The following is a 15,422-nucleotide window of genomic DNA, read 5'->3' on the forward strand; positions in this document are numbered from 1 at the left end:
TTTACAAGTACAATGAGCTCTATCGCAGGTTTGATTTTGGCTGCAAATTGTGTGTGTGTGCCCAGCAAGTCAAAGAACCAATACACGAAACACACTCTCTGGTCTCTCTAGATGATGAAGATTTTATTCAGGCTGTGGGGATGGGGGTTATGCCACCACCAAACAAAGAAAGTTCTATTTCCAGTACTTGAAGACATGTGCAATATTTCCACAAGAACTTTACAGCCTCTAATTAAGTGGACAAATGTCTGTGTTATTGACCATAAAGTTACCCCTTAAAGCTTAAATATACGTGTGCTGAGATTTCTCTATGTTGTACAAGATGGAGAAGTCATACCCTAAATGGATTCTGTACTCTCACACGTCAATGAACTTACTGGAATCATTTTTAGAGCCAGATTTTGAAGTTTAATTGTCATATACATATATATTCAGGGATTTGTAGTCCACTATTCAGATAATTGAGAGGCTCTAACTACCGAGATACTTATCCTCGATGTTGTATGTAGAGGATTAATGCCATTAATGATGATGTTAAATGTCAAATTCTGCCTTAACTTGTCTTTCTACTACTGATTGTAGGCTGCTCCTAGACCTAAATTGGAAGCTCCACGTTAAGCTCCGGTTAAATTCTCAAATCTAATTTGTAAGTTTCAATTACATTTATCAGACAACATCATATCTTGTTAGACTTAAATCTTATTCTGATTAAATTGGACTTTGTGTTTAGTTCTGGTCTCAGTAGAATATTATAACATTTGGGGAAAAAAATACATCCGAGAAGTCCAGAACCGGAAGCCAAAATAGCAAAGACCTCCACAACCACCATGTACTTCCCCTTGGTGCTGAGATAGGCCGGGATGAAGGAGATCCACACACTGCAGAAGACCAGCATGCTGAAGGTGATGTACTGAGCCTCGTTGAAAGTGTCTGGAAGTTTCCTGGCAAAAAATGCTACAATAAAGCTCAACACCGCCAGGAATCCAATGTAGCCAATGGCCAAGTAGAAAGCAATGGCAGATCCCTCATTACATAATAATGTGACTGTTTCATCCTCTTTGCTGGTGTCATAGTCTTGAAATGGTGGAAAAAAGTACAACCAGAAGACACAGATCATTATTTCAAGAAAAGAGCAACTAAGAAGCACAAATATAGAGGAATGATTGCTCCACCACTTCATCCCCGCATTGCCTGGCCTTATAACATTGAAAGCCAAGATCACAGTTATGGTTTTAGCTAAGACTGAGGATATAGAAACCGTAAAGATGTTCCCGAAAGCCACCTGTCGGAGGAGGCAGGACAACCTGGTTGGGTGCCCAATGAACAACAAAGGACAGAGGAAGGACAAGACGAGAGAGAGGAGAAGTATGAAGCTGAGGTTCTGGTTATTGGCTTTCACGATGGTCGTGTTCTTGTACTTGATAAATATTCCTGTTATTATGACTGTAAAGAAGCAGAAAAGCATGGAAATGATGAGCAGGGATGTCCCCAGTGCTTCTCCATAAGACAGGTACTCCGGTATTCTCCAGATACAGGAGTCTCTTCTTTCATTGGACCATTGCTCGATTGGACACTTCACACACTTTTCCATATCTACAAGAAACATTTCTGTTATTAGAAGACTCGGGTGACCTAAGTTCCTCTAGCACAGATCTATCGTTATAGGGGTGCCAAGCAATTTAGTTGATTTGATTGTGTGTATAATGCAAGAACTTCTTTGCTTGTAATCCTATTATGTTCCTCAAAAGTAAATATCACACTTTGATACGTCTGTGAATCCTGGATGTGCGTGAGCCAATGCAACCTTCCATGACAAGTAAAATAACAATGGCAAATGGGGAGAGGCAAAGTGTGAGTGTGTTTTTTACCCCTCAATCTTGTAAACTAAGGAGTTTTCAGAAGGCCTGGAAATATAGTTAAGTTGTTTAAAATGGCAATAGATCAACTTAACTATAAAATGGTCTAATCAATCACTTTATGAGGTTATATTGCATGGTAAGCAATGGTCCATCAGAGCACCAGGAGATCTTTCTGAGGACCTAGGCTCTCAAACATAATAATGGGTTTCAATGGTCTGCAGAAGATGCATTAGAAGTTGGCCTTGAAACAGTAACATTTATAATATTATAATATTCAGTCCAGTACTACATATCTCCATGTGTACTACTAGTATATCATTGATGGGAGTCAAATACTTGAGACTCTCTGGAAGCCACAGGGGAGAGATACCAACAAATGATGTCTCTCACATACATATGCTCAACGTGTCCATATTTGACATAATATGCATGCGATATGACTACATATCTTTCTGTTTTATACTCCAAAATCAGCCATTGCTTCGGAATATGTTGTCCACTTCTGCAACAACCATTAAACTGTAATCTGAAAAGGACTTTAAAACTCAAAAATTCCTTCCATAATTCTTTTTACTATTCATACCATGTATGGCCTTATTATAGATACTTCAGTTGTGCCAGATTATCTCTTCGTTAAATCAGAAATTTGATTGACGACTCCCAGACTTACCCGTGGAATTAGTAATGTCGCCCTTTGGACATGGAAAGCAGATGTGGCAGCACTTCTGTCTTCCTCGCTGATGGAGTCTTTGGTATCCTGGTCGGCAGGACGCGGAGCACACTGAGCGTGGAGTCTTAAGAAACAGATCAAATTCATGAAGTTACTTGGGGTTTGATCCAAAAGTCTTATTGACCGCAGTAACAAAATACGACATGTATCCCAGGTCGCGGGCGCACCTGTGTCCTTCTCCAGTCCCCGGCCCTTCTCCACTCTGTCTCACCTATCCTCGTTCCTAGTCTGCGTTTGGCAGCCCGGTGAGTGCGTCCCCATGTTCTTGGGCGCGCGTGCCGCGCTCGAAGATTTAAAGGGCCAGTGTACCGCACAGGCAAAGTCACAACTGCGGAGTGACCTGGTGGTACCACGCAGCAGCAAGTCCATCCCGCTTTGCAGCGGGCTCTGGTGAAAACGCTCCCAGGTGTCGGCTTATGCCATCGCTTGTGGTGGGACAGAGAATCCACTACCACTGATCCTGACAGTGGATTCCGCCAAGGTTCCGCTACCTGAACTCGGTGATCTTACCATCATCATGGCCCGGCGGATTGCCGTACAAGGTCAGCAGCTCCGACAGCCACCGCTGTTTTACAGCAGCTCATCAGCATCCGTGATGCAGTGTTTCAGGAATTTGTCAACAATATCTTCAGGGACTTGCTCTACACCTGTATCGTAGTTTACCTGGACGATATCTTGGTGTTCTCTTCTGACTTGCTCTATGGAAAAAGATATTGACTTGGGGACATAACTCTCGAGTGGCTGGGCATCCTGGGGTGCAGCACTCAGTAGCCCTCATTTCTTGTTACTATTGGTGGCCAGACCTGGTCAAAGATATGTGGGATTTAGTGGGTTCCTGTACCTTCTGTCCTCGTAACAAGCCATCTCGCCTAAAACCTGCTGGTCTCCTACTGCAGTTGTCGTTACACAGCTGCCCGTGGACTCCTGTGACTTTATTACGGATCTACCATCTTCCTCTGGGAATTCCATCATCTGGGTGGTAACTGACCGGTTCTTTAAGATGTCCCATTTCTTCCGCTCCCAGTTCTGCCGCCTGCTCCTCGTCTGGCCAGTATATTTTCTGCACATTGTCTCGGACCGTTGTTTCGAGATTTTGGCGTCAAGCTGGACTTCTCCTCCGCATATCAGAGAGATTCAACCAAACTCTGGGCTGTTACCTTCGTCATTTTGTGTCTGCCGTCAGGACGACTGGTCTACTCTGTTACTGTGGGCAGAGTGTGGACTTGGAGTCTGTGGGCGCTGCCCCTTTCTTTATTGTCTATGGACAAATTCCCCATCCACCGCTCCATCTGTCCATTTCTTCAGATGTTCCCTCGGTGGAAGAATTGCTGCAGGACCTCAAGTCAATCTGGGAACAGACACATCAGTCACTTCTTCAAACACTCCTCCTGACGAAGCCTGTAGCGAAACACACGTCGAGGTGATCCCGGGCATCAGGTCTTCTCTAGAGGTCAGCACACTTCTCCTGTTCTGAGGACATTCCGTGAAAAACTAGGTAAAAAAACGCTCATTTACCCTAGTGAACAGGCTTTATTGAAAGTGATAATACAATAGGACAATCTGAACTATCTTTTCATTTACAAGCAGTGTGCATTTTAGCAGTCATTTACATTTTGACCTCATATAGTGCAATACTCAGCTGTCTTAATTAATAGAGATGGATACCTGGTGCTCGCCTGCATATTTTACCAAAAATGCTTTCTTTTTAATTTTCTTCTCATTGTACCTCCCTCCATTGCCTCTAATGATTATTAGACTAAAACGAAAAATAAAAGGACACAAAGGCGCTCATAGGGCAAACACCCGTTCTGGTGACTAAGGTCAGGTTAGTTATCCTCTCACCTGGAGTAGTTATGCTCAGTGTATAACTACTCAGAGTGTGTCAAGAGATGATGTAGCGCTGCAGTGCTCCTACCGGTTCCTCCTGGAAGGACCGTGTTGCAAATGGCAGTGGATTAAAGGGAAAGAAGTGGAGATTCCTCAGTGCGCTGCCGATTTCAGGCTCAACCAATGTTTGATCACAAAATCATTTCATTCACAAAGTGTCAATTAATGAACAACGCGTTTCGGGGGCGGACCGCTCCCTTCGTCAGGTTATTAAATATTTGTGATCTAGTTGGAGGAGGAATATAGCTGATTGAAAAGCAGTGGTAATCTAAAGTGAGGCTGAAGTGTTGGTGCGGAGTACACGGCTTACCACGCTCCACTGCAGCAGCAAACCCTCTCTCTCCAAGGCCTCTAATGATTATTGATAATCATATACATTTTGGTATTTAAAATCAAATTTTGTGATATTGTATCTTTGTTTTTATAATAAAATGGTATAATTGTGGTACTCTGCAGCCATCTAGTGCTTTGTTTGTTTGGTAAAGCCTTAGGGATTAAGATGTTATAGAGTTAATTTTTGAATATGTCTAGGAGAGGACATGCATTTGGTGGAAACTACTTCAAACATCTGGCCACTCCAAGACCCAGGAAAACAAGATCAAAGGGCGCGCACCAGGAATCAAAGATTTAAAGGGCCAGCGCACCACTGATTAGTGCCATTCCTGGACATGGATCAAATCCAGCCTCTACTAGCAGTCCCTGCCGGATCTTTGTGCTACATGCCTCAGGGAAAGCTTGTTTTGTTGCCTTGTGCCTGTTCTTGACTTTGACTCCGTGCTGCCTGTCCTGACCTCCTGCTTTGTTCCTGACATTAATCCTGTGCTGCCTATTTCGACCTCCTGCCTGTCCCCTACCACAATTCTGCCTCACGACTTTGTACCACGCCTTGGATACCATCGCGGGCAAGTCGTGCCTGTGGAGTGACCTGGGGGTACCTTTCCGAAGCAAGTGCATCCTGCTTTGCAGCGGGCTCTGGTGAAAACCAAGTGCTACTTAGACTCCCAGGTGTCGGCTTACGCCATCACTCACGGTGGTACAGAGGATCCACTGCCTCAGATCCTGACAACATGGTGCATGGCCACTCTTATAGACTTCTACACGAAAGGGATACGTTATATTTTGTGATATGGCTGAAAGGGTCACCAATATTGTACTTATCATGGAAGAGTTTCTCACGTAAAGACCTTGCTTCTGCTTGCTTCCGTCAGATAAGAGGGGCCGTGTAGCCATTACTACATATGTTCTCCTGTACTGAGAACGATTCCCATGTCAGAGGTCAGAGGGAAGTGCCACTCCCCCAACCACTTATATTAGCGAGGGAGGACACGCAGAAGCCAGATATGTAGATCACAGAGAGTCCTGCTGCCAGGGTCACATAACCATCCTTTCTGCCTGGTTCCCAAGTAACTTTATCAGTGCCAGGATAATAGCGGTAACAAATTTGGCTCTTGTACTTACTCTTGCAAAGTTATTAGCTTTGGGCTGGTGGCTTAGGGTAAGTGGCTTGAATCAGTAGCTTAGAGTTAGTTTCTTAGGATTACTTGCTAGAGTAAGTGTATAGAGGGTGAACAAATGAATTAGTTATAACGCCTATTACACACACCACTTGTAAAAGGAGCGTTACTACAAGCTCTCAAAGCTCTCCTATCTATGTCCTTATGAGAAGAATGGGCAATTAGAGTATTGTGACATATACACTGGGGCATGTCCTGGGCTTCATATAAAATGGGGGCATGGGCTGCATACATATATACTGTGGACATGTGCTGGGATACATATATAATGTGCATGTGCTGTGTTACCTATATACTGGGGGCATGTGCTGGGCTACATATATAATGGGGTCATGTGCTGCACTTCATATATACTGGGGGCATGTGCTGGGCTACATATATACTGGGGGCATGTGCTGCACTTCATATATACTGGGGGCATGTGCTGTGTTACCTATATACTGGGGGCATGTGCTGCATACATATATACTGGGGGCATGTGCTGGGATACATATATACTGGGGGCATGTGCTGGGCTACATATATAATGGGGTCATGTGCTGCATACATATATACTGGGGGCATGTGCTGGGATACATATATACTGGGGGCATGTGCTGCATGCATATATAATGGGGACATGTGCTGGGCTACATATATAATGGCTGAATGTGCTGGGCTACATATATACTGGGGGCATGTGCTGCACTTCATATATACTGGGGGCATGTGCTGCACTTCATATATACTGGGGGCATGTGCTGCATACATATATACTGGGGGCATGTGCTGCATACATATATACTGGGGGCATGTGCTGCATACATATATACTGGATGCTTGTTCTGGGCTACATATATACTGGGGCCATGTGCTGGGCTACACAAATACTGGGGGAATGTGTTGTATTACCTATATACTGAGGACATGTGCTGAATACATATATAATGGGGACATGTGTTGGGCTACATATATACTGGGGGCATGTGCTGCACTACATATATATTGGGGGCATGTGCTGCATACATATATACTGGGTGCTTGTTCTGGCCTACATATATACTGGGGGCATGTGCTGCACTTCATATATACTGGGGGCATGTGCTGTGTTACCTATATACTGGGGGCATGTACTGCATACATATATACTGGGGGCATGTGCTGCACTACATATATATTGGGGGCATGTGCTGCATACATATATACTGGGTGCTTGTTCTGGCCTACATATATACTGGGGACATGTGCTGCACTTCATATATACTGGGGGCATGTGCTGCACTTCATATATACTGGGGGAATGTTCTGTGTTACCTATATACTGGGGGCATGTGCTGCACTACATATATACTGGGGGCATGTGCTGCATACATTTATACTGGGGGCATGTGCTGCACTTCATATATACTGGGTGCTTGTTCTGGGCAACATATATACTGGGGGAATGTGCTGTATTACCTATATACCGGGGGCATGTGCTGCATACATATATACTGGGTGCTTGTTCTGGGCTGCATATATACTGGGGGAATGTGCTGTGTTACCTATATACTGGGGGCATTTGCTGCATACATATATTCTGGGGCAGGTGCTTTGACTACCCATACTGGGGGCATGTGCTGCATACATATATACTGGGGGCATGTGCTGCACTTCATATATACTGGGGGCATGTGCTGCATACATATATACTTGGGGCATGTGCTGCACTTCATATATACTGGGGGCATGTGCTGCATACATTTATACTGGGGGCTTGTGCTGTACCACATATATATTGGGGGCATGTGCTGCATACATATATGCTGGGTGCTTGCTCTGGGCTACATATATTCTGGGTGCTTGTTCTGGGCTACATATATACTGGGGGCATGTGCTGCACTACATATATATTGGGGGCATGTGCTGCATACATATATACTGGGTGCTTGTTCTGGCCTACATATATACTGGGGACATGTGCTGCACTTCATATATACTGGGGGCATGTGCTGTGTTACCTATATACTGGGGGCATGTACTGCATACATATATACTGGGGGCATGTGCTGCACTTCATATACACTCACCGGCCACTTTATTAGGTACACCATGCTAGTAACGGGTTGGACCCCGTTTTGCCTTCAGAACTGCCTCAATTCTTCGTGGCATAGATACAACAAGGTGCTGGAAGCTCCTCAGAGATTTTGCTCCATAGTGACATGATGGCATCACACAGTTGCCGCAGATTTGTCGGCTGCACATCCATGATGCGAATCTCCCGTTCCACCACATCCCAAAGATGCTCTATTGGATTGAGATCTGGTGACTGTGGAGGCCATTTGTGTCCAGTGACCTCATTGTCATGTTCAAGAAACCAGTCTGAGATGATTCCAGCTTTATGACATGGCGCATTATCCTGCTGAAAGTAGCCATCAGATGTTACAGGGTACATTGTGCTCATAAAGGGATGGACATGGGCAGCAACAATACTCAGGTAGGCTGTGGCGTTGTACCAAGGGGCCCAAAGAGTGCCAAGAAAATATTCCCCACACCATGACACCACCACCACCAGCCTGAGCCGCTGATACAAGGCAGGATGGTTCCATGACACCACCACCACCAGCCTGACCCGCTGATACAAGGCAGGATGGATCCATGACACCAGCACCACCAGCCTGAGCCGCTGATACAAGGCAGGATGGATCCATGACACCACCACCACCAGCCTGAGCCGCTGATACAAGGCAGGATGGATCCATGACACCACCACCACCAGCCTGAGCCGCTGATACAAGGCAGGATGGATCCATGACACCACCACCACCAGCCTGAGCCGCTGATACAAGGCAGGATGGATCCATGACACCACCACCACCAGCCTGAACCGTTGATACAAGGCAGGATGGATCCATGACACCACCACCACCAGCCTGACCCGCTGATACAAGGCAGGATGGATCCATGTTTTCATGTTGTTGACGCCAAATTCTGACCCTACCATCCGAATGTCGCAGCAGAAATCGAGACTCATCAGACCAGGCAACGTTTTTCCAATCTTCTACTGTCCAATTTCGATGAGCTTGTGCAAATTGTAGCCTCAGTTTCCTGTTCTTAGCTGAAAGGAGTGGCACCCGGTGTGGTCTTCTGCTGCTGTAGCCCATCTGCCTCAAAGTTGGACGTACTGTGCGTTCAGAGATGCTCTTCTGCCTACCTTGGTTGTAACGGGTGGCGATTTGAGTCACTGTTGCTTTTCTATCAGCTCGAACCAGTCTGCCCATTCTCCTCTGACCTCTGTCATCAACAAGGCATTTCCGCCCACAGAACTGCCGCTCACTGGATGTTTTTTCTTTTTCGGACCATTCTCTGTAAACCCTAGAGATGGTTGTGCGTGAAAATCCCAGTAGATCAGCAGTTTCTGAAATACTCAGACCAGCCCTTCTGGCACCAACAACCAGGCCACGTTCACAGGCCACAAATCACCTTTCTTCCCCATACTGATGCTCGGTTTGAACTGCAGGAGATTGTCTTGACCATGTCTACATGCCTAAATGCACTGAGTTGCCGTCATGTGATTGGCTGATTAGAAATTAAGTGTTAACGAGCAGTTGGACAGGTGTACCTAATAAAGTGGCCGATGAGTGTATACTGGGGGCTTGTGCTGTACTACATATATATTGGGGGCATGTGCTGCATACATATATACTGGGTGCTTGTTCTGGGCTACATATATACTGGGGGAATGTGCTGTGTTACCTATATACTGGGGGCATTTGCTGCATACATATATTCTGGGGCAGGTGCTTTGACTACCCATATACTAGGGGCATGTGCTGCATACATATATACTGGGGGAATGTTCTGTGTTACCTATATACTGGGGGCATGTGCTGCACTACATATATACTGGGGGCATGTTCTGCATACATTTATACTGGGGGCTTGTGCTGTACTACATATATATTGGGGTATGTGCTGCATACATATATGCTGGGTGCTTGCTCTGGGCTACATATATTCTGGGTGCTTGTTCTGGGATACATATATACTGGGGGCATGTGCTGCATACATCTATAATGGGGGCATGTGCTGCATAGATGTACAATGGGGACATGTGCTGGGCTACATATATAATGGGGGAATGTGCTGCATACATATATACTGGGGGCATGTGCTGCATACATATATACTGGGGGCATGTGCTGCACTTCATTTATACTGTGGGCATGTGCTGCATACATTTATACTGGGGGCATGTGCTGCATACATATATACTGGGGGCATGTGCTGCATACATATATACTGGGGGAATGTGCTGCACTTCATATATGCTGGGCGCATGTGCTGCATACATATATACTGGGCGCATGTGCTGCATACATATATACTGGGGGCATGTGCTGCATACATATATACTGGGGGAATGTGCTGCACTTCATATATACTGGGGGAATGTGCTGCATACATATATACTGGGGGAATGTGCTGCATACATATATACTGGGGGAATGTGCTGTGTTACCTATATACTGGGGGCATGTGCTGCATACATATATACTGGGGGAATGTGCTGTGTTACATATATACTGGGGGCATTTGCTGCATATATATATTCTGGGGCAGGTGCTTTGGCTACCCATATACTGGGGGCATGTGCTGGGCTACCTAGGAATGTGCTGGGCGGAAGCTGCCATTTCATTTCCCCTCGGGATCATCCCTGATACTGCCTCGTTTTTGCTACCATTTCACAGGGGTTTAATTTTGCTTGTCTTCCTACTGCACCAAAGTGCCTGGTCCCGGCCCGGTGCTGCCAAGACGTGCAGAGAAAAGGTCCATCAGCAATTTTCTAGTGGTTTTCTGGTCTTTTGAGCCTTTGTCTTATTAATATCCTTAGGATAATGAATTAGTAAGTGATTGATGGGAAGCCAACACATGGACCCTGCGCCCATTAGCTTTTCTAAGTTTCAGAAACTATACAGAAGACAGAACCTGACGCAGCAGACTGACCTACTACATAGTGGTGGCCAGCAGAGCTGCAGTACCCCCGGGCCGCCACTATACCATACCGTGGAATGAGCCTACTGCTTCTCACTACAACTATTTCATAGATTGTGTTCCCCAGTGGTCGGTGCAAGGTCCAGATGAAGGATATGTCTTCTGTATGTGAGACCTGTAACCCCTTCATATGGGAATGCTCGTGATACCTTTGTAAATGCTGGAATCCATCGGATGGCGCTCGCGTTAATCTCAAACTGATGATCAGATGAATGACGTTGGTAATAAGACCCGACTTTCCTGGTCTCTAGGCTTCCGTCCTGCATAACGACTACATTCAATATGTCAAACATGGCTGAATTTTCATCCAATTGTATTTCTTCTCCGCCCGGGGTAGTAAATCTCACTCTTCTCAGGTAATTGTTAATCTGGAAAGCGATAGACAAGTAAACTGCTTCATATTTCTTTGGCAAGTTTTCATAAAATTCCTAAAATACTATGGGGGTCATTTACTAAGGGCCCGAATCGCGTTTTTCCGACGGGTTATCTGAAAATTTCCGGTTTGCGCCGATTTTCCTTGAATTGTCCCGGGATTTTGGCGCACGCAATCGGATTGTGGTGAATCAGCGCTGGCATGCACACGACGGAAATCGGGGGGTGTGGCAGTATGAAAACCCAACGGATTCGGAAAAACCGCCGCATTTTTTTAAAAAAGTGACGCTTGACAAGCGCTTACCTGCACCCAGCGTAGGACGGTGAACTTCAGTGCACTCCGACGGAATTCAGCGCAGCAGTGACACCTGTTGGACGTCGGAGGAACTACATTAGTGAGTCCCGGCAGAACCCAAATCCTCTGCAGAGAACGTGCTGCTGGATCGCGAATGGACCGGGTAAGTAAATCTGCCCCATTGTGCAAACACTGTTAGGCTACATTCACACACGTGTATGGGGGACGTATATATGGCCGACGTATACACGGCTGATATACATCCCCTATACACTTCCATGGACTCACGGCCCTGTATGGGAGTGGCACGGTGCAGCACCCGTTCCGTAGCCCGGGAAAAGATAGGAAATGGTACGGTACGGCGGGCATACATCGTGTGAATGTAGCCTTATAGCGATTTTGATCAAATGCAAAAATGAGTGCGCTATTTTCATCCTCTCTAGAAAGAATGCATAGATTTCAATCACAGGCGCCTCGAATGGACACCACCAAAAAGCTTTTTCACAAAAAAATCCCCCAACCAGCAACATAAAAAATGCACAGCTTTTAGGACTCAGGAAACACTTTGTGATGGCCAAAACTTCCTCAATGGGTTAAACACCCAAAACTTTTTTTCCCCATGAATCACGTCGTTGGGGGGCAGGTCGTCGGACGATCCAACTGATTTGGACTGAGCGTGGGATTTAACTTTCAAATTGTGTTGCAAGACAATGCACTTACATACACCAGGAAGAAGAAGGTGAACTCCGGGGACCTGAGCGGGGAAGCGACACATGCAGGATATCGGGCGCAGGATCTTAGTGACTCCCCGCACAGCGCATTATACACGGACAATGCACTTACATGCACCAGGAAGAAGAAGGTGAACTCCGGGGACCTGAGCGGGGAAGCGACACATGCAGGATATCGGGCGCACGATCTTAGTGACTCCTCGCACAGCGCATTATACACGGACAATGCACTTACATGCACCAGGAAGAAGTAGGTGAACTCCGGGGACCTGAGCGGGGAAGTGACACATGCAGGATATCGGGTGCAGGATCTTAGTGACTCCCCGCACAGCACATTATACACGGACAATGCACTTACATGCACCAGGAAGAAGAAGGTGAACTCCGGGGACCTGAGCGGGGAAGCGACACATGCAGGATATCGGGCGCAGGATCTTAGTGACTCCTCGCACAGCGCATTATACACGGACAATGCACTTACATGCACCAGGAAGAAGAAGGTGAACTCCGGGGACCTGAGCGGGGAAGCGACACATGCAGGATATCGGGCGCAGGATCTTAGTGACTCCTCGCACAGCGCATTATACACGGACAATGCACTTACATGCACCAGGAAGAAGAAGGTGAACTCCAGGGACCTGAGCGGGGAAGTGACACATGCAGGATATCGGCCCCGCAGGATCTTAGCGACTCCCCGCACAGCGCATTATACACGGACAATGCACTTACATGCACCAGGAAGAAGAAGGTGAACTCCGGGGACCTGAGCAGGGAAGTGACACATGCAGGATATCAGGCGCAGGATCTTAGTGACTCCCCGCACAGCGCATTATACACGGACAATGCACTTACATGCACCGGGAAGAAGAAGGGGAACTCCGGGGACCTGAGCGGGGAAGCGACACATGCAGGATATCGGGCGCACGATCTTAGTGACTCCCCGCACAGCGCATTATACACGGACAATTCACTTACATGCACCAGGAAGAAGAAGGTGAACTCTGGGGACCTGAGCGGGGAAGTGACACATGCAGGATATCGGGCGCACGATCTTAGTGACTCACCGCACAGCGCATTATACATGGACAATGCACTTACATGCACCAGGAAGAAGAAGGTGAACTCCGGGGACCTGAGCGGGGAAGTGACACATGCAGGATATCGGGGGCAGGATCTTAGTGACTCCCCGCACAGCGGATTATACACGGACAATGCACTTACATGCACCAGGAAGAAGAAGGTGAACCCCAGGGACCTGAGCGGGGAAGCGACACATGCAGGATATTGGGCGCACGATCTTAGCGACTCCCTGCATAGCGCATTATACACGGACAATGCACTTACATGCACCAGGAAGAAGAAGGTGAACTCCAGGGACCTGAGCGGGGAAGCGACACATGCAGGATATCGGGCGCACGATCTTAGTGACTCCCTGCACAGCGCATTATACATGGACAATGCACTTACATGCACCAGGAAGAAGAAGGTGAACTCCAGGGACCTGAGCGGGGAAGCGACACATGCAGGAGTTCATCCCGGACGGACAATGCACTTTTGGGGATCGTGTCAGGACCGGGTAAGTAAATGTGCCCCATTGAATGCAAGTTCGGTAAGAAAGCACTGGACCTTCACTCTCACAACTGGTGGAGGTTTGAGGAAATGGTGAGACTGAGCTCTTCTATTATATTGGAGATGATGCAGATCAGAGTTTTACCTGCTCCTCTTACCTGCCAAGGCTTCACGTTTTGTGCTCTTCCTCCAGTAAATATCTGTGGTCTGTGTGAGATGATATCATGTACGGCCTGGGCCAGGACCTGAACTGCAGCATATATGCCAAACGTGAAGCGGAAATCCTCCACGTTATACTCATCTGGATGGAGAGTACGGAGATCCTCTGCCTCTGTACAGGGATATGCACCGAACTTGGAGACATTCAGAAGATCTTCTGGTAGACACGAGAAGGCAAGTTTCCAAAATTCACGTAAAAAGAAGTTTTCTGGATATTTTAGAGGGTGGATATTCAGCAGATAATCTTTTAGGTGAGGGATGTTCCCACTGTGCAAGTGAAGCAGCAGAGACCCGTTTAGAATAGGTAAGTAATCAATATCTGTGTTTATGGTAAATTTAGCAAACAATATGAAAAGTTTCCTCAGTCCATGAACTCTACCGATATCCAGCATCATAATTTTATTTGATGAATCATTATAAAGTATAACGACATTGCAGGTGGATCGGGCGAGAATTCTCAAGGCATTTCGATTACGAACATTCAAATTTCCATAATCTTCTACTATAGAGACAGCAAACTCAATGCAGATCCCATTCTGGACCAGCAAACGTTGCAGATCAATGCTGGCTCGTTGGCTGCTCTCATTATCTGAGGCTACGATTCCCACCCAGCTCCAGCCAAAATGCTTCAATAAAAGAACCAAAGCTTGGAATTGGGCAGTCTCAACGGGGACAGTGCGATAGAAGGAGGGGAACATCAATTTATTGCTGAATATTGATTCCATCGCTCCATAACTGATCTGTAATTAAACATATGGAAACCATGAGGAGATTCAAGTGACATCTTTCTAGACAAGAACAATAATACGTTAAAACCAAAAAAATAAATAGACTAAATCATTTTTATTGCCATTAAGGTCTCTGGTTATAAGTGCTTATATTTACAGAACAAAGGTTCCTGCCAGTAAAAGATGTCCCTGCCCATAACAGTTGTAACACTACAGCAAAGACAACCCTACCCATAGGAGTGTCACAGATCGCGGGGGCGCCCGTGTCCCGGTCTGCCGTTCCGCCCCCGGTACGGTTTCGTTACGGGTGTCCCCGCGATCCATGTTGTGAATCACGGGTGCACCCATGCTCTGCTGCCGCTGCCCCGTTCCCCTCGGGTCAGCACTTACCTGTCCCGGCTCCTGTTGGCTCCATCGCGGTCCCGTCCAGGCTGCAAGTCTGTCTCCTGTGTAGACCGCGCGCTCCCGCTGCTAGGGCGCGAGCGCCTACTCTCTAAGAATTTAA

At 46.6% G+C, this 15,422-nt stretch overlaps 1 protein-coding gene across 1 annotated transcript in view; it reads right to left on the reverse strand.

Moving 5' to 3' along the window:
• Nucleotides 1-676: 676 nt before the first annotated feature.
• Nucleotides 677-15,422, reverse strand: part of LOC140122991 (vomeronasal type-2 receptor 26-like) — a 58,129-nt gene continuing 43,383 nt past the window's right edge. Inside the window, exons 5-8 of the mRNA XM_072144241.1 lie at nt 14,129-14,929; nt 11,153-11,371; nt 2,530-2,653; nt 677-1,593 (exon numbers count right to left, since the gene is read on the reverse strand). Coding sequence (XP_072000342.1) covers nt 677-1,593; nt 2,530-2,653; nt 11,153-11,371; nt 14,129-14,929 — 2,061 coding nt within the window. The remainder of the gene's footprint in view (nt 1,594-2,529; nt 2,654-11,152; nt 11,372-14,128; nt 14,930-15,422) is intronic.

Source organism: Engystomops pustulosus, chromosome 3 (assembly GCF_040894005.1).
Source record: "Engystomops pustulosus chromosome 3, aEngPut4.maternal, whole genome shotgun sequence".
Taxonomy (NCBI): domain Eukaryota; kingdom Metazoa; phylum Chordata; class Amphibia; order Anura; family Leptodactylidae; genus Engystomops; species Engystomops pustulosus.